The 21,184-nt window shown below is 26.7% G+C and overlaps 1 protein-coding gene across 1 annotated transcript in view; it reads right to left on the bottom strand.

Annotated features, from left to right (window-relative positions):
* Window positions 1-4,713: 4,713 nt before the first annotated feature.
* Window positions 4,714-21,184, bottom strand: part of LOC117178361 (fibronectin type III domain-containing protein 5-like) — a 293,133-nt gene continuing 276,662 nt past the window's right edge. The window contains exons 8-9 of the mRNA XM_033369790.1: window positions 18,840-19,052; window positions 4,714-4,863 (exon numbers count right to left, since the gene is read on the bottom strand). Of these exons, the coding sequence (XP_033225681.1) occupies window positions 4,714-4,863; window positions 18,840-19,052 (363 nt within the window). The remainder of the gene's footprint in view (window positions 4,864-18,839; window positions 19,053-21,184) is intronic.

The raw sequence follows: 21,184 nt of genomic DNA on the forward strand, positions 1-21,184 counted from the left end.
ATATATATATATATATTATATAAAAATTGTCTTTTTGGCTTGATATTTCAACAATTTGTTAATAAAATTAAACTAATTAGTTGAAAATTAACTGACCTGTTGAAAATTTATACTTTTGGTAGGAAATTCAAATGCTTTGATAAAAAGTTTATGTATTATGTTGAAAATTTATCTTTTGAGATAGAAAATTAATCGACTTTATTGAAAATTTATTTATTTGGTTGAGGATTAAACTATTTTGTAAAAATTCTTCTTTTTTATTCCATTCAACTATTTTTTAGGTTAAAGATTCAGCTATTTGGTAAAAAATTCAACTATTTTGTTGGAAGTTCGATTATTTTGTTGAAAATTTAAATATTTCGCTAAGTCGTTTTTTTAAATCGAATATTCAACTGCTTTATAAATTAATTCGTCTTTTTGGCATCCAATGTGACCCTTTGTGGATGCAGCCACCCCCCCCCCCCCACTGAAAACGTTCAGTAATTTTTGGACGCTCTCAAATTACTTTGGTGCTTTAAGAAAAAAGACAGTAACTGTAAAGTTTGGAAAATTAGTTTCTTAAATCACTAAATTCGCTCATAAAAATATTTTTTAAATTATTAGTATTGTTTTAATTAATTATTGCATCGCCGATTTTCTCGGCACAGAAGAGAAAAAAATCTTCTTAATTCAGTGGGTCTGTGTCTTCATTCGCACTAAGTTTGAACAATTTATGCAGAATATTTTTTTAGTTGAATTAATGAAAGTTGATAAATAATTTGTGATTTTATAAACATTTATCCATATCAGGTATTTTTGTTCATATGAATAAAGTTTTTTTCAACGAATTCTGAGTACTGTATTTAATCATCCAAAAAAATTGAGAATTGTTTAAACAAAATTGATTAAGGAATGCGTTATTTTTCTGTTTTAGCACTTAAAATTTGTTGTTTTTTTTAACGTAATGAACTGTCAATAACAAATTTATAAAATTATTTTAAAAACTAAACAGCTGAATTTTATTCATAAATACATTACATAATGAAGAGTGGTTTAATCAATTGTTCTTAACAATAAAAATGGTTTATTATTATCAAAATGTCAATACATTTTTTAACATTTGATTTGTTATTCATCGTATTTTTTAATAGTTGCACCAAGTTTCATAGATATTTTGGAATTTTTCCAAGTATTTGCTAAAAAACGGTACATGTCAAATCCCAAATTTTTTTTCATTTTTTTTATTAAAAGAAAGCAAAATGTATTTATTTTTTCAAAATTCGACAACTGGAGTTATATAAAGATTCAAAGGTTTTCTTCGATTTTTTCTGTTAAATTCTTTTGTAGTTACAGCCTTATCCTTAGAATAGCAGTTATAGGATGTCCTAAAAAAACACAACGTTTTTTTTAAATCAGGCAGTCCCTAAAACTAATTGTTTAAAAAAATGGTTGACAATTAATTACTTGTTTAAAAAATTAATTATTGTTGGAAATTCTATGTTGAAAAATAAGCGCACATTTTTGTGTGAGAAAAAGTTTAAATATTATAAAAAAGCGAAATTTTTAGGTTTTTGCGAATATTTTGAAATTTTAAGAAAATATTTAGTTTTTTGCAAATTTAACTTCAAGAAATATGCCATCTTTTTGAATATCAAGGTTTTTCTTGTTTCAGTTTAAGCAGTTTTTTTTCACTCTTTTAGAATTCATAAAATTAAAAAAAAAATAATATTAAAGGTTGAAATTATTCCAATTAAAAAAAAAAAACTTCTTAAACACGCCACCTTTTTTTCTTAAAATTTTTAGAAATAATTTGCAGGTAGTAATATAATCCGCTCACTATACATTTTTAATTTGGTATTTTATTTTTATTAGAGAAAAAAATTATTTTGGATTGTTTGTTAAGTTATTTTCACTATTTTGAAAAGAGGTTTTGAAAAATTAAAACACGAAATTTTTTTTTAAATCGTACTACGGATTTTTAAGAAGAAAGATTATTTCATTTATTACAATTAAAAATCTAATTTTTCTCGAAAACGACCGTGAATTATGAGAAGCAGTTCATCGTTGAACATTGTTCAGCTTCTTAAAATCTATTAAATTGCACCCCTTCGAGGTGTTTATATTGTTCAATTCAATAAAATTTTTCCAAAAATATTGAAAAAATTGATAAAAATCCACTAAAATAGCATTTAATTTGTTGCAAAATTTTGAACAATGAACTATTTTTTGTTTTTTGCACCGTTTGCAAGAAAAATGAGATTTTTAATGGTACAAAATGAAGAAATCTTTTTTCCTTGAAAACGCGTAGTAAGATTTTTTTTTCGTTCTTGACTCAAAATAACAGAAAAAAGTCTCACTCGAAAAAATATCCCAAAATTGAGTTTCAAAGAATTTTTTTTTTTTTTTAAATGGAATAACTACTATTTTCATTATTTAGAATTTTTGAAGTCGATTTTGAAAGAGGGGAAAAATCGATAAACTGAAACAAGAAAATTCTTTGTGTCTCAGAAATTGAAAAAATGGCATTGAAGTTAAAGTAAAATAAAATGATCAAAAAATCATTTTATCCTTTAAATTTATTTGATATAAGTTATTTTTTTAGTTAATCACTATGATATTTTATTCTGTAAATAAATAATCTGGAAAAAAGAAATTTTTTGAGCGTATTATTTTTTTTTGTCGAGAAAAAGATTTTATTAACTTTTCTGTGTGTCAGAAGCTAATTGTTTTAAGCAAATTATATTATTGTTTTTATGATTGCTTTAAAAAAAATTGCCTGGGAATATTTGTTTAATAATTTGTTAGTCAATTACATATTTTCTTAATCTGGTAATTTCTTTCTCAACGTTCACAAAGTCTTGTGATTATTTTTTTGAAACATATTTTTAATTCGTTTAGTAGGAAATAATACTTTTTTATGTTAAAATAACTAATTTCGGATTTTCTTTATGCTGAAAATAGGATGGAAAAATCTATCATTTGTTTATTAAAATTTTACTAAAAATATTAATTGTTTATATTTAGTTAATCAAGTCTTTTTCTCGGAGATAAAAAATTATATTCTACAAAAGTCTCATTTTTCCAAATTTTTTATTTATAAAAAACACAAAGCAAGAATGAATTAGAAAAAATAATTTATAGACTTTCTTTTTTATTTAATATAAAAAAACTTTAAAATCGGTTAAGATTTTTAAGATCTAGCCGATTAAAAAAAAAAAAAATCCTGTTTGGACACCTGTGGGGTGTTGCAAGAAATCGCTCATCAATTTTTTTCATGCCATAATACTTGGTCAGTGCAAACTTACTTTTGAAATAATTTTTAATTACATTTTTTTGATAATTTTATATAAAATAAATTAGTTTTTAAAATTAATTCTAAAAGTCGTCCAACTCAGAAAATTTCATTATTTTGTAATTATATGTTTAAAATCAGCTTTTTGAACAATATAAAAGAATATTTTAAACAATTAATTTGTGTGCAATAAAGTTTCTACAAACTACCAAAATCTTAGAATTGATTGCAAAGTATCTACAAAATATTTTACTTATTTGAAGTTTGTAAAAGTGAGATTTTTATCCTATAAAACTGAAAATATTAAAATCTTGCAAAATTATTAAAAGTTGGTTCTATAATATTATGTATATTATAAAAAATTTTTATAACAGTTTTTCCAAAATTCTGAGAGTAAAAAATTTTTATAGTATTAATTTATAATTCAGAGCCTGGCCATTTAGGGTGATTGCCAAAAAGTTTAACATTTCAGACGTACTTTTTCACTTATAATTTATAAACCAAGTTTATTAAAATTTTGAAACTTTATTAAATTGTGTTTTGATATAACTAATTTACTGAGATGTTTTTGGAAAATAAATATTATTCGAAGAAAAAGAGGAAAAAAATAGGACTTAACTTTTTGGAAATCTTTTTAAAAAATTAATTCAGTTTTTTGAGGATTATAAAAATGAGATTTTTTATCAAATTGGATTATGTAGATTAAGAATATTTATCAATCCATTACAAAGTATAAACATATTTTAAGACACCTTAAAAATGAAACTTTTCTTTTTTAGGCTGTTTTAATTCTAATTTTTTTTATCCACGCTACTAAAAGTAATAAAAAATATCCCCTCTTCTTTAAAATAGTACAATTTTTATAAAGTAAACTTATAAAAATAATTAAAACTTTACCTAAATTTAGCAATCATGATTGCAAAAGTAATTTCAAATTCCCTGAACTTGGGGGAGGGGGATATATAAAAATACTGTACCTAAATATAAATTACATTACGAAGTTTTGATATCCTCATAATAAATCTTTATCCTAAAAATAATTTCTTTCTAGAATCAGTCGGCCTTCAGAGAGTCTCGTGTATTGGAAAATTTTTTTATTTTAATCTACTAGTCTAATTGACATAGCATTTAATTAAACCCCTTTGCGTCATTTTCAAGAGCAAATGAGACGCGTGGTTTTTGATTAGCATATTTAGATAGGTAGTGAGCGTTCTAAGCGAAAATTTTTACCTTACTCACTTCGAGAACATTCTGCATCTGACGTGGTTCGTGTCTGTGCTAAGTTTCTAGAATGTTCTCGAAGTCGGTAAGTTAGGAATTTTCGCCTGGAATGCTCCCTGCCTATATATTAGTATATCGTTACGAATAAATCCATTCAAATTGTTAAATAAATAAATGTTAATCAAAAATCGAGAAAAAGAAAAAAGAAAATATACCGATGGTCACGCGATGTCAGCCCTGTGAAGAAGAGCAAATTGGCAGCCGCACTCTCGGGGCTCCCGGGCTCTTCTAGGATATTGAAAGCATCGTTCGAACACGCAGCAACCCCCTCCCCCGCACTGCTGCACCATATCCCACAATGTAGTCATTCCCTTTATCCATATCCACCATTATCGATTATTATCGAGAATAATATACATTTATCAAAAGTCATCAATTATGGAGGAACCTTCCTACAGTGGATAAAGAAGCGTACAGTGGACAATTGAAGGCTCGGAAAGCAGGACCGAATGGGTGCTCGAGCAGTAGTCAGGAGTGGGGATGGTGCGCAGGAAACGACACGAAAGACAGAACGGTCTTTCGTCGCGTTTTCCGCGCGTTATCCCCACTCCTGCCTACTGCTCGAACGCTCGTTCGGTTCTGCTTTTCGAGTACACATTTATTAATTGAGAGTACACATAAAAGAAAAGTAATTTAAATTAATTATTATTTATGAACGCGTATGGCTTATTAATTACTAATTAAATTACATTAATTATTTAAAATAAATCAGTATTTTTAATTAATGGCTATCCAATGTAGGTTCCGTTATTTACTGTAGGAAGGTTTCCCCTACGTTTTTTTTCATCTCTAGCTGATAACCTGCGACTAGCGATAGGCGACTTCGATTCGATTGTTTATTAATCGATTTTTTGGAGCCGAATATTCTACTTTTGAATCGATTTCTATCAATTCGATTAATCGAATGAATCGATTAACTTTTTCTGATTTTTACAGATACCAAAGCATTTCAAGGAATTTCTGAAAATTTTAAGGTATTCTAGTCAAACTTAAGGGATTTGGAAGAATTTCTAAAAAAATTCGTTATTTTAAAACATTATCAAGAATTTTACGGTATTCCGAGAAATAAAAAAAAATGAATTTTAAGGGATTTCTAATGATTAAAATTTTTTTTAGAAATAATTTTAAGGATTTTGAAGTTTTTCCAAAAGTTTTAAATGCATCTAAGATATTCTACGGAATTTGAAAAGATTTAAAAGAATTTCAATGCTTTTGAAAGAATTTCCAAAGATTTTAAACGATTTCAAGAAATCCTTTAAAATCGAAAAATATCCCTAAATATTTTCGAAGGTTTCCCGAAATTTTTTAAGTTTCCAGAGAAATTTTTTTAAAAAGGTTTACGAAGATTTCAAAGTACTTCATGAACTTTTAAAGAACTTTGCGAAACTGCAAGGAGTTTCAAGAAATTTCAAAGTATTTTCATGAATTTTAAGACACTAAGAACTTTAAAGGATTACAAAGGATTAAAATAGTTTAGAAATATTTTGAATTAGTTGAAAATATTTCAAAAACTTATTGAGAATTTTTCGAAATTACAAGGAACTTTAAGCAATTTTAAAGCATTTTAATGGGGTTTAAACATTTTTTAAGTTTTTTTAAAAAGGATTTCGAGAGCCTTTAAAAGATTTTAATAGAATTAAAAAGATTACAAAGAATTTGAAATGATTCGTAAGCAAGTTTTAGAGATTTAAATTTGAAAAAAAAAATTTTTAAGGAACTTGTAGAGATTTTCAAGGATTTTAAAGAATTATTAAAGATTTCAAAGGATTACAAAAGATTAAAAGATATTTTCAAGGACTTGAAAGGAATGGTTATCAACTTTTAGAGATTTTAATATTTTTTTAATTTTAAGGAGTTTTCAGAGATTTTAAAGGATTTTAAGGAATTCCTAAGTGTTTCAGGGTTTTTAAAAAATTGTACAAGAATTTAATGGACTTAAAAGAATTCGATTTTACGAATTTTCATGATATTTCCAAATATTTCATAACTAGATTTTACAAGATTCAGAAGTATTTTTAATGATTTGTAAGTACAGTCACACTCGGATATAACGCCTCCGGATATATCTTCCCCGAGAATTGACGCCGCGCCGCAGCACAGTGAAGGAAAAGTACATTTTTTTGGTTCAAAATACGATTCGAGCTGAACCTGTGGACCGATTAGAATGTATTTTAGAGAAAAAAAGCTGATAAAATCTCAAAGAAAGTTTTCGAGCCTCAGTTTTAATTTAGTTTTTCAATTTTTTTTAATAAGTAAATAAATATGACGAAAAAAATGTTAATTTTTTCTATTTGACAATCCTGGTGCTCGTCAATAATAGAAAAATTGCTGTATTGTTTGACGTTTTATAGATTTACATTATATGAAGATGATACGATGATATAATACAATTAACAAAAAATTTGTTTATAAACAAAGAAACGGTTCAGAATATAAATTTCATTTATATTCCAAATATTCACTCAGCAGCGGGGGAAAGTTAAAATAGATACGCTTTTGAATAACTTGTGAATTCCTGATCAAAATATTGCATCAGTTACTTAAACCATTACGCGAAATAGGTGCCGTTGCGTGCGCAATTACTTGTAAGTAGGGATGGACGAGTGACGAGACCCAGGAGAACATGAAGACGGGCAGTCGGTGCCAAGCAAGCGTAGGATATCACAGTTTGGCTTTCGACTCTCCAGGACCTCAAAATCTACTCGTTACGAGATTGGGAAGCAAAATGGTACCACGTTACCAAAGAATAGAGCTCAGGAGGAAAAACTGAGGAGCGATTAAAATCTAGCGCTTTCATTTAAATTACAGAAATAAAATGATATATATTTAGTTCAAAACTTTGAAGGTGCTTCCTCACGTGACTTCTGTGGGCAAATATTGCAACATAATGTGGGCAAATATTGTACATAAAATTTGCATAGAAGGACGTTCCACTTTTTAAATTCTACTTAAAAGAAGTTCCTCAGTTCTTTAAAAAGGGGAAAACGATATAGGACGTAGGTCGTTTTTAGGTACATAAAAACACTAATAAATTATCTAAAACAAAACTTAAAAAAAAAAAGATAATTGGGAAAATAATAAGATAATTTTGTTCTCGCTTCTGTGATCTCATTTTCCTCACGTTAATTCGAGGTAAAATAAATTTCATGAAATGTTGTAAAAATAAAGTTAAATAAGATGAGAACTGAGCAAATAGATGCTCAACTGGATACTGGATTTATAGACAATTATATCTGAAGGGAATTTATAATTGAAAATTACTTCAATATTAAGGGGCTCAAAGTAGAGAAAATAGAGTTAAATTTTATCGTAAATTTGGAACCCCAAGTTATTGACAGAGTTTCTTTCCTTTTGCTTATTAATCATAAAGTATTACGTTTCAGGTTTATCGTCCTTCCAGGATTGGTACTGACGTGTATAGTTGGTGCCAACTTCCTGACGAGGATAAATTAAAAATCGAGCGATAAGAATTTTCATGAGTTAATCTCACGAACAAAAAAAAAAAAGAACACGAAACGATTTTATTGAAGAATAAAAAGTAAAAATTGAGGGCGTTAAAACTTAAACTGTCTTTAAATCCAGGAGCAATAAGAGGGATAATTTAATTGCTCAGTTAAATATAATAAGAATAATGTAACAACAAATTATTTGTTGAAAATGCGTTTTCTACCATTTTTAATAATTTAACGTTTTTTAAGATATAGTGCTAGAAATTTGAACGGAAACAATATTTTAATTTTAAAAATTTCTCTTAAGAGTATTCTTGTTAATATTATAAAGAAATGTAATAAACAAATCCATTATACAGGTATTTGTTGTCAGAAAAATTGGTTTTTTCGATGTCAATTTTTAAAAAATTAGGAACCTCATGATAGTTTAAAAATAATTCATAATTTGTTGATAAATGTTTTGATTTTTTCAACAAGTTCCATAAACGAAAGTATTATTTGGGCATTTGTCTACGGAAAAACTCACTTTTTTAATGCCAGTTTATTTATTTGGGAAATTTACGATAATTTCAGTTACAGTCATAATTATTTGATTAATTTTAGGTGTTTGTTAAATAAATCAACTTAAAAAATGCATTATTCAGGCATTTGTCGACGTAAAAACTCTTTTTTGGAGACTTTTTTCAAAGTCTTTTTTCTTTCAAAGGACTTTCATATGTTATAGAATTTATTTATAACAAATATTAAATGTATTTTTCAATCATTCCTTGTATTTAACCCCTCTTGCGTTGTCCAACTGTAAGTCTGAATGAAAAAAAGAACTTTTTTCTAAAATTAAAAGGACTGACTTAGAAAAAAACGAGTTTTCACGTCGACAAATGCCGAAATAATGCATTTGTTTATTAAATTTGCTAAAAAAAATTTATAAAAAGTGATCGATGTTGCTAAAATTATCATGAGGGTTCCAATTAAAAGGGCTGGCATTGAAAAAAATGAATTTTTCCGTCGATAAGTGCTCTAATAATGAATTTGTTTATTAAATTTGTTTAAAAGAATCATAAAATATATCAAAAAATTATGAATTTTTCAAAAATTATCATGAGGTTCTTAATTTAAAAAAATGGACATAGAAAAAAATGAATTTTTCTGACGACAAATGCTTGAATAATGTGTTTGTTTGTTACATTTGCTTATAATATTAACAAGAATACTTTTAAGAGAAATTTTTTAAATTAAAAATTTTTTTTCCATGCAAATTTCTTGCACTATAACTTAAAAAAAGTTAAATTATTGATAATTATAGAAAACACATTTTCAAAAAATAAATTATTTATAAAAATTTTGTTGTTTATTGTATTATGTTGGATATATCTTAATATAATGTAATTCTGTGAATCGTCGTCGATTACAAGTATTTTTCTATTATTGACGAGCACCAGGAACGTCAAATAGAAAAAATTGCATTTTTTTCTTCATATTTATTTATTTATAAAAAAAATTGAAAAAAAAAATTAAAAATCAGGCTAGACAACTTTATTTGAAATTTTCTCACCTTTAAAAAAAGAAAACATTAAAATCGGTCCACAGGTTCAGTCACAATCGTATTTTGAACCAAAAAATGTACTTTTTCCCCACTGTACGCGGGTAGGAGACAAATGAGCTGCGGGGAGTGTGCGGTGGTCACTCAGGCGTGAACAAACAAGTGCGCTCTCATTCAAAACAGCACTTTCTCGCGTTTTTTGCCCACCACCGCAAGCTCCGGATCTGCCTCTGTCTCTGAGTTTCACTATATTTTAAAGGATTTTACGGGATTTTAATCGAAATTTTAGAAATTTTAAAAGAATTTTCGAAATTTCTAGAGATTTTGGGAGATTTCAAGGGATGTAAATATTTTTCAAGGGATTTCCAAATCTTCCAAAGGATATTAAAGAATTTTAAGAGACTGTTTCACAGTCTCTTGTAATTATTCAATATCCTCAACTTCAATATCCTTAATTCAATTTTTCAGAATTTGTAGTATTTCATGGGATTTTAAGAGATTTTACCATATTATAAGTGATTTTTAGTTTTTTCAAAGGATTTCTCAAAATAATAATGTGCTCAGGATTTCAGAAAATTATACGAGATTTAAATTTATTTAAAATGATTTTTAACAATTATTCATTTTGTTTTTCAATTTAGATTATAGTTTAGATTAATTTAAATACTTCAATTTAGTTTAGAAAGATTTCAAAGTATTTTACAAAATTTTAAAGAATTTTGCGAAATTGCATGGAACTTTAGGAGATTTTAGAGCATTTAAATCTATTTTTTTAAATCAAATTTTGAAAAATTTGGAAAGATTTCTAAAGATTTCCAACGATATAACAGGGTTTCAAGAAACTATAAGAAACTTAAACTAATCTGAAAAAATTCGATATTGCATTCAAAATAAGTATTATCTTCAAAAATTTGATCCAAGAATCGATTACTTGAGATCGATTAGTCGGAAAAATTTAATTCTCACTTTTGAGAATCGATTTATAAAAATCGATTATGTTTCTTCGAGAGTCGCCCATCCCTGTCTGTGACTAATCTCAATTTTTATGTTGATGCTAATAAATAATTAAACATGTGCTCTAGGATGGTCCAAAAATCAACTTTATATTTTTTCTGATCTGTCCACCTTAATTTGTTCTTTTTTCTGAAAAGAAGGGTCTCAGCCATAAAACACCCTCAATCTAGTAGAATTTACAAAAAGTTTTTGAGAGGGATAAAATTTGAATTATATAGGAATTTTTGGTATTAAAATACATGTAAAAATTAGGATTTTGGTAATTTTTCGAGTAAAAGCTGCTTATTTTACTTTGATTTTTTTCTTTTTCTAAAAAAGGTGGATTTTGATTATTAAGCGAAGTTTCTCGACTTTTTGGAAGTTTTTTAATTGACTAATTTTTCTTTAAGGCTCTTTGCTAGAATGTGTAATCGGTTTTGAGTTTTTTTACCACATGGCTAAATATTTTTGTCTAATTTTTTGCACACATCATCTGCATAGAAATATCTTCAATCGAGCAGAGCCAGTTTTTTGAAAACATATTTATATTTTGTTTAATAATCGAAAACGTGAATACAAGAGCAGTGATGTTCAGTTTTAGCGATCTACATTTTCGCAGCGTGTATGTAGACCCTTGTCAAACGATAGGAGGCAGAACAAATTAAAAATTTTTTTCATGCTTTACCGAAGAAAATTTTGTTAAAAGAAATAAAAAGTGTTCAGATTAATGAAAATATATTTAAATAATTACCAAATATGTTAAACAAGAAATATTACTTTTTATATAAATAATAACTTTTACGACTTAAAAGAAAAAATTTTTATAAGCGAATAATATTGGTCTAAACAATTTAAAGTAATTAAGAAAATACTTGAAAACCCTAAAATTATGGATAAAAAATTATTCACGTTGAAAAGAAAACCTTCTTCAGCGTGAATTGTCTGGCATTTTCCGATGCTATAAAAAAAGTTCGGGTCGGTTCAAATTGAAAATTATTGTATGGAAATTATTAATTCTTTTAATTAAAATTGAATTAATATATGCGTTCATAATTTTTGTTTTTCTAACCGACCTTTATTTCATAAAAATAAAAGGGTCATTCGTTTTGGTTGTAGTTTAAATTGGAAAATCGAATTTTCGGACCACCTTTAAGAGCACTGATTGACTACTTTTAAAAACTGTTTTTATACATGTACTTAGAATGTTGAGTTTCTCAAGAAACTCATATATTTATTCGGTTCAAAATATGATTTAATTTATAATGTTGCAGAAACAATATAACAATTTGTAATTGTTGCAATTATCTTGCGCGTTATTTTCTTGTTGAAAAGACATCTCAGAAAGCTACTAATTGAAATGTGGCCCAATGAATTAATAAAATTTGACTATGAATTATTTGAAAACTACTAATCATTAGACCACTAATTCAATTAGTAGTTTTCTCCTAATTCAGATTTAGAGAGATACTTAGTCAAAAGTAAAATGTTGAAATATATAACTGCGCTAATTTTTTGTATGTAACAAATATTTTTACTGCGCCGTTTCAAGTTGTCAGTTTGTGTTATTTTACCGTTACTAACAAAATTTCTAGTTTTAAAAGCTTTTATCTATAAAGCTTAGGTTTGTCCAAATAAAAAAAATACCTTACAAATTATTCCTTTTAGTGTCAAACTTTAAATATGGTCGTGCGGTCTTATAGACCGCACCATTTTCTGATATTTGGATTTCTCCCCACCTGTCCTTCCTGGAGACCTGTGGTCATTGTATGAAAGCTTATATGCGGTCCGTAAGACCGCACGACCACGATATCGTCACCATTTTATATTTGTGTTTGAAATTGTTTTAAGGTATTTAAAATGGAAGGAATCATAGAAAAACAAGCTTGAGCTTGATGCGGGTATGCCAGAGTATTGACGCATGGGCGTGTGGTCATGCGGTCCATCGGACCGCACCATAAATACTTTTTGTTAAATTCTGCCGAAATTCAGGGCTAATTTTAAAATCAAAAGAAATAATTTGTAGGGAAGCCTTTTTACAAGAAAGCTTTTTTTTGACAACCCTAATAAAGCTGCTAAATACTCTTCATTGAAGAAAATAGAGGTTGAAAATGACCAAGTGCTTTACTTTTGGCTGTTTTTAACCAATCAATTTCTAGAGGGAAAAATAAAAAAATAGGTACCCAAATCGATACAAAGACTAATAAATTGAAAATAAAATTACAAACAAAATTTGGCCCTTTATGAAAAATTCCGGATAATTTTCACGTGGGGTAAAATATTATATTTATTAATAAGGGTCCGTCCATAAACTGTGTTACCAATTTTTGTTTGATTTTGACAGTCGAATTAAAAAAAATCATTTAAAAAATATAAATTTTTAACCAAGAAAGATGACTTTTCTGCCATAAAGGATGAACTTTTAATAACAAAGCGCCAGTTTTTAAGAAAACAGTTTAATTTTCGACCAAAAATATTACTTTAATCAAATAATTGAATCTTTAATGGAATAATTAAACTCTTAACAAAAGAGTAGAATTTGCAACCTACGAAGATGCATTTTTATCCAAATACTTGCATTTTTAAGCTAAAAAGGTAAACATTTTTAGAATACAGTTGAATTTTTCACACAACAAGTTTAATTTTAAACAAAAAAGTCTATTTTGGGTCAAGAAAGATAACTTTTCTATCCAAAAAATTTCTTAATCTCAATGGACGAATTTCCAACAAAAAAGTTTAATTCTTTAACAAAGAAGATGATTTTAACAAAATATTTCAAGTTTTTACAAAATAATTGATTTTTTAACCAAAGACCAGAATCTTGAATCAGTAAATGTAAGTTTTATAACAAATGACGAATTTTTTCACAAAATAGATTAATTTTTAACTACAAAATATAAATTTTCAACAAAAAATTAAATATTTAAATTTTAAGGTTAAAATTGAATTTTTAAGAAAAACAAAAAGAATTTTAAATCACTTGAATTCAACCAAAAAGTATTTTCAACAAAATATTTTAATCCTTAACCAAAAAGATGAATTTCGAGTAAAATGAACGCAATTTTTTGGCAAATAGTTAAATATTTAAGTTATATAAAAAGATCAATTTACAGCCGCAAATGGAATAGTTTTATTTTCAGTTAAAAAAATTAATTTTTAACAAACAAATAAAACAATTTTGTTACCAGAATATTTGAACCATCAAATATTTGAAATTTAAAAAGGTTAAATTCAATTTTTAAAAAACGAATTTTTAGCAAAATACTTAAATATACAACCAAATAAATTAATTCTTAAATAAAATGATTAATCTTAAAAAATTAAATTTTATTAAAAGAGTTCAAGATTCAACCGAATTTTCAGTGGAGTAGTAGAGTTTGCACAAAGTAGTAACTTTTCACCAATTAGTTACATGAGCAAAATACATGAATTTTCAAAGGTACAGTAGAGTTTTCATTAGAAAATATAAGTTTTAAATAAAAAATATCAATTTACAAAAAAAAATTGAGCTGTTGTATATTCAGTTACAAAAGTTAATCCTCAATCATAGAAAAACAAAACGAATTTTCAAGAAAAAATTTTTTTTCAACCAAAGAAAGCAATTATCAACCAAGCAGTTGCATTTTTATCAAAAAAGACGAATTTTCAAAAAATACATTAATTGTGAATTAAATAGATAAAATTTTAACGGGAAAAGATCAATTTTGGATATAAAATGTCAATTTGCAACCAAAAATTGAATATTTATGTTTTTAGTTGAAAAAACTTAATTTTCAACCATGAAAAAACTAATTTTTGATAAAACAATTAAATTAATAATCAGAGATAAATTTTTAAATAGAACGATCAATCTTGAAAAAAATTCATTTTTTAATATAAGATTTCCAACTGCAACTGAATTTTTAGCAAATCATTTAAATTTTCAACAAAGTAGTAACAGTAAAAACATTAATTTTAAATAAAAAAATCGAATTATCAAATTGAATGATGAATTTTTCACCAAATACATAAATGTTTAACCAAAATTACTTTTTTTTCGTGAATAAAAATGAATTTAAAACAAAACACATGAATTTTAGATGAAAAATAGAATATTTATATTTTAAGTTAAAAAATTCATTTTCAACCGAACTAAAAATTTATTTTTAACAAAATAGTTGAGTTTTTTTTACAAAGAAGTTAATTTGTAACAAAGAAGATGAGTTTTTACCTAAGAAAAAAATCAGCCAAAAATTGATAAGATATTTTTTCAGTTAAAGAGATTGATTGAAAGCAAACAAAAACTAATTTTTAGCAAAAGAAATGAACTTTCTATCAAAAAGATGAATTTTCAACTGAAATAAATAAATTTTAAACTAAATATAAATTATTTATATTTTCAGTTGAAAAATTTATTTTCAACCAAAAAAAAAATAAAATTTTAAAGTAATAGATAGATCTTCAACCAAGGAAATGAATTTGCTACCAAAAAGTTGAATTTTCAACTAAAAAATGTAAATTTTCTACCTATTTTTTAACTAAAAATAAATTATTTATATTTTCAGTTGAAAAATTTATTTTTAATCAAAGAAAAATAAATTTTTAAAGAAATAGATTTTCAACCAAGGAAATGAATTTGCGACCAAAAAGTTGAATTTTCAACTAAAAAAAGTGAATTTTCTACCAAAAATCGATTATTTATTTTTTTCAGGTGAAAAATGGATCCTCCCCCCCACCTCAAAAAAAGAAAACTGTTTATAATATTTAAATTTTTAACCAACGAAATGAATAGTAGAATTTTAAAATAAACGAGATGAATTTCGAACAAAAAATTTAATAGACTTTTTAATAAAAAAAAAAATATCTTTTAACCAAAAATAGTTTGATTTTCATGTTGGATTTTAATAATTTAGTTTGCAATTAATTTTAAAATAAAAAGAACAAGGAGAAGTTTTTTGAAAAAAGTTATTAATGAACTGTATCGTTGCAGGACCGTCTTTGACAAAATTTTCAAACATTTATAAAATTAAATAAATAAATTATTCTAAATATTAAGTTAAATATAAAAATCCCGATCTTCCGCTATTATCAACTGTTGTTTTTGACCCCCCCCCCCTCCACAAATTTAGTAACATATTTTATGGACATCCCCTACGGTAAAAAAGTAGAGCAAATGATTTGATTAATTATAATTAAGTATAAATAAAATTGAAGTATTTTTGGTTGAAAATTAATTCTTTTTGGGTTAAGAAAACAATTATTTGGTGATAAATTGATTTATTTTTGCACATTTTTAAATATTTTTTTATTTTTAATGATTGAAAATTTAAATTTTTTATAGTAAATTCCTCTCTTTGTATTGAAAATTCCACAATTTGAATTCCATTTTTCTTTCGTTATTGACTAAAAAATCTTTCTTGAAAGTTAAATTACTTTCTAGAAAATGAAATATTTTGTCGAAATTATTGTTTTTTGGTTTAAAATCAATGTTTAAAACTGAAAATGGAACTATTCCTGTTTTGATTAAAAATTGATCTTTTTTACTTGAATATTCAATTATTGGTTAAAAATTCATGTTTTTGGTCGACACCGAATTTTTGTAACTGGAAATATAACTATTATATTTTCGATGCAAAATTTATTTATTTTTTGTAGAAAATTTACAATGAATTAACCTATTATCTGAAAATATTAATATTCCATTTTTGGTAAAAATTTTTTTTAGTTGAAAATTTATGCAATTTGATTAAAATTAGTCTTTATTAGTGGGAAAATAATTTTCTTGGTTGAAAGTTCATCTTTTTGGTTAAAAATGAATCATTTTAGATGAAAATTGATTTCTTTGGTTAAAAGTATAACTATTTTCTTGAAAGTATATTTTATTTTGTTTGAAAATTAGTGTATTTTGTTAAGAATTAGCCTTTTTCGGTAAAAAATTAATCTTCTTGGTTAAAAAATCGTTTTTTTGTCAAAACTTTATTTTTTTAAAAATCTAATTTCTGGTTAAAAAGGAATTTATACATTTGAAAATATAATTAAAATTTCCAGTCGAAAATACGTTTTGTTAGTCCAAAATTCATTTCCTTCTTATTTCAAAATTTCTTTCGTAAATTTTTTTATAGACATGAAGCTTTTAACTGCAAAGAGAACTATTTCATTTTTGGATTAAGTATTTTTTAAATTGAAGATTCCTGTATTTTATCAAAAATGAAAATTTTTAAATTTAAAATTAATGTTTTTTTTATTGAAAATTTAATTATTTCTCTTGCACTTGAAAAATTATATTTCTAGTTGAAAATTCACCTTTTTAATTAAAAATTCCTTTTCTTAATTTTTTTATTAGGTTGGAAATTAATATTTTAACTGAAAATAGAACTGTTTCATTTTTGTAGAAAGTTGATTTTTTGTTTATTTGAAAATTCCTGTACTATATTCTCGAAAATTCGATTTTTTGGTTTAAAATTAATGTTTTTTTACTGAAAAAGTTATTATCTCTCTTTTAGTTGAAAAATTATATTTTTTAGTTGAAACATCGACTATTTTGTTGAAAATCTAACTCTTTTGTTAAGAATGTGTTTTGTTTGAAAATTAGTGTGTTTTGTTCAAAATTAGTCTTTTCGGTAGAAAATTAATCTTCTTGGTTAAAACTTCGTTTTTTGTAAAAAATTCATAACTTTTGTTAAAAATTTAACAATTATGTGTAAAATTTAGTTTTTTGGTTGAAAATGAATTTTTGTATTTGCAAATATAATTTAAATATTCAGTCGAAAATACATTTTTTTAGTCCAAAATTCATTTCCTTCTTATTTCAAAATTTCTTTCGTAAATTTATTTATCAGACATGAAGCGTTTAACTGCAAAGAGAACTATTTCATTTTTGGATTAAGTATATTTTTTATTTAAAAATTCCTGTATTTTATCGAAAATCCTATTTTTAAAAATTTAAAATTAATGTTTTTTACTGAAAATTTAATTATTTCTCTTTCAATTAAAAATTTATATTTTTAGTTGAAAATTCACCTATAAATTTAGAAATTTCTGTTCCTAATTTTTTTTAGTTGGTTGGAAATGAATATTTCAAGTAAAAATAGAACTGTTTCATTTTTGGAGAAAGTTTATTTTTGGTTTAGTTGAAAATCCTTGTACTAATTTCTCGAAAGTTCGATTCTTTTTTGGTTAAAATTAATGTTTCTTACTAAAAATTTGATTATATTTCTTTTAGTTGGAAAATTATATTTCCAGCGGGAAAATCGACTATTCAGTTTAAATGAAAGTATTTTGTTGAAAATTAGTTTCCTTTTTAAAAAAATTAATCCTATTTGTTGAAAATTCATCTATTTTATTTAAATTAGACAACTTTTATTTGAACAGATCGAATTTCTGCTGTAATTTCGTTTGAGTAACAATATATTTAAATTTATTATTTTTCGTTAAAAACAATTTTTTTAAATGTTTTAAATATATTTTATTGTCCCCTACCATCTTCCTTATAAGAAACAGAGTTGACTCAATCCCCATCTCCCAAGTTGTCTTACATAATTTGGGGACGATGCTTAACATTGGCCAATTAAAAAAAATTCTGGGAAAGGGAAACATCAGTTAATTTTTTGGACCATCCGAATATACTACGATGCACTGATTGATTTATTTTCACAAGAACCCTCTATTTTCTTCAACCATGTTGAGCTTCACTCTCAATAGTATATACACCCGACTCTCGGTTTAGGAACTCGCGCTTAAGGAATTCTCAGAACTGCTGCCCTACACAATTTCTCAGCGCGCAGAGCAAGAGACAGTTGCGACTCTTGCCTCGGAAGGGCTGCAGTGCGCGAGTACTCAATCCAGTATATTGCGCAATATTATGCATTACAATTGAAAACTATTCAGATAGTCCTGGCTGTTTACGTTTCGGGTTTACGTGATCTAGAAATAAAGTTACTTCAAGACAACCCCCAGAACTCTTCCTAAACCGAGAGTCGGGTGTTATTAAAAAAAATTAATCTAAATCTAAACCTAAAAAATCGAACCTCAAGAGCTTCTTCAGCACTAGAAAAATTCTGCTGACTCAAAATTGCTTGAAAGAGAAAAAAATGCAAAGAAATTAAATGCCTATAATTTGTTGGTCTATAAAGCCACAGGTCGCATCGCACTTTTGATCAGTAAACCTCGGAATGAGGAGCAGCTGAGCAGCAACTATATACCTCAACACTTGTGCAGCAACAATTCGAATAATTCCTATCTATGGCTACGAATATGTAATTTATAATAATTATATTTTATAAATACGCATGATTATGTACGTACGATTAGCAGTGCAAAAATACGTTACCTGAGAACAGTTGTGCTGGGACGAGTGATGAGTGTAGGCTGCAGTCGTTGAAGAGCAGACTCCCGTGCCTGGAACCTTGAGTTGTTCTTGCTTGTAGTCGGGCTGATAGGGCAGCAGCATGCGTATTTTGCCCCAGCGGTTAAAGAACAAAGCTATCGCCCCGGCCCACACGATCAGCACTAACACCACTATACCCACCTCGACACCTCGAATCTGAAAGGGAAAACACAAAATTAAGATGAGACAGTCGACATCAAACATGAGAGTTCACGTTAGGGCGAATTTAAACATTTGAGAAAATCAATTACAGCCCTCATCTAAGAGAAGATGGCTATAAACAATAAATTGTTTAAAAAAATATTTTTGTTAACCAGTAGAAGGCACACTGGTGTGAATTTGCACCAAAGAAAATTTCATTTTTTTTTTAGAATTTGAAGGGAAATAAATTCAAGATCTTTCCCTCACTACGTTAACCCGTGGATACCACATTCCATCTGCGCATACGTGTTTACCACACTTGTGCGATTTGGGATTTCGTATTTGAAATTTGGATAATTTTTGCATAAATAAACTGAATGCAACTTACAATATATATTTTTTGGGGTAGAAAGCATTGAGAAATGCACTGCTGATAAAAATAATACAAATAAACTATTTTTAAAGAGTAAAAAGAGAAAAAAACTAAAAGAACTTTTCTGAAATGTCAATTTTTTGTTTTAAAAAATTGCAATTTTTTTGTAATTTTATAAATTATACTTTTGTCTGTTTTTTAAATTAAAGATGAAAGTACATATTAAAAAAAAAAATTACCAATTACACATTAAATAAAATATAAATATTTTTTATGGCTGTCTGAAAATAAGGTATTTTTAAAGCACAGCAAAATCAGTCAATACTTAATCTAGAAGGGAAAACACATTAAAAATCGAATAATTCATAAATAATAATATTGTTTATTGTTTAAAGATTATTAATTGTAAAATATTATTAAAAAATATTATTACAGAGCTAAAAGTAAGTTATTTGACACCTTATTCCGCAAAAGTAGTGTATCCAACGCATACTGCTGCGCAAATTATAACCAGAAGTTGATTGGCCAGCCATTCTGAAAGAAAAAAAAAAGTTAATGAAAAATAGTTTTTATTAATTTTATTTACTACCATTATTTATAATTTTTTACGATAATTCAAAATTAAGAAGCTCAAACTTTAAGAAAATTTCAATGAAACAAAACCCAAGAATTTAGAAAATTTACGTAATTAACACGTAGATACGATTTTTGGTACATTTACATTCGAAATCAAAAATACTATGTAAAATTACTTACCTCTAGAGAAAATTTAACCGAAAAAACGATTATCACTCAAAATTAAATTTATTCCGAAGCACCCACTGTACAGCCTAGGAAACCACACTTGTGCAAATTTGCACCAAGCCTAAATTTCCAAGTGAACCTCACAAACAGTAAGAGGTGAATGAAGCTGGGCCCTACGTGGCATGATTCAGTACCTGCTCCACATATTTAACCCAGGAGGGGGGGGGGGGAGACCTTTATACTTACCGAGTGACAAGAAACACTAATTTAAAAATGTTGCTGATGCTTATTCGCACAAGTCTGGTAACCATGGTTAAATATGACTGATCTCTATTGCATCGGTTAGCCAACGACCGCCAGCCAGTTGCGTCTTTTGTTCCAAGAGAATTCCATACAAAGTTCGAGTTGGTGCGAATTCGCACGTGTGTGCCTATAAGGCTATCTCCAGAATGTGTCTTAACAATTGTTGCTGTCCATTGCTACGAACTGCAGCGTGTTACATTGGTTCACATTCCAATGTTCCAGTCACGAAGGAATAGTAAGGAGTAGTATCCCTGTAAGTGGGGAGTAGAACCACGAACGTCCAAGAATTCGTTAATATTTGCCAAGAATGGATAACCTAGGTTGGTTCCGCGCACATGCGCATTGGCGGTTGCCATGACAACACCGGTTGGAAGTTTTGGAATTGTGTTTTGAATACGAATGAGTGCGTAGGACACTTCGTGGAGAGTATGGCGAACACTTAAAGTGAGTTATTAATTAATTTAATTTAGTAAAGATAATTATTTACACAAATCATTATTGTTTACAACTATCTTCCTTTTTATTAATGCTAGATAGTTGCGGTTTCTTCTGAATTTTTAAATTTTTTGCCCACTTTTACTTAGTAAAGTAGTAAATAATTCAAGCTAACAACTATACTTGTTTAAATAATTTATTAATGTTTATAGCCATTTTAGCCATTTCCTCTTAGAATAAAATTAGAAATTCGCGGTTTTTCCCCGAATTTGTTTAACTCAACTCATGAAAT

The sequence above is a fragment of the Belonocnema kinseyi genome, chromosome 8 (assembly GCF_010883055.1).
Source record: "Belonocnema kinseyi isolate 2016_QV_RU_SX_M_011 chromosome 8, B_treatae_v1, whole genome shotgun sequence".
Taxonomy (NCBI): Eukaryota; Metazoa; Arthropoda; class Insecta; order Hymenoptera; family Cynipidae; genus Belonocnema; species Belonocnema kinseyi.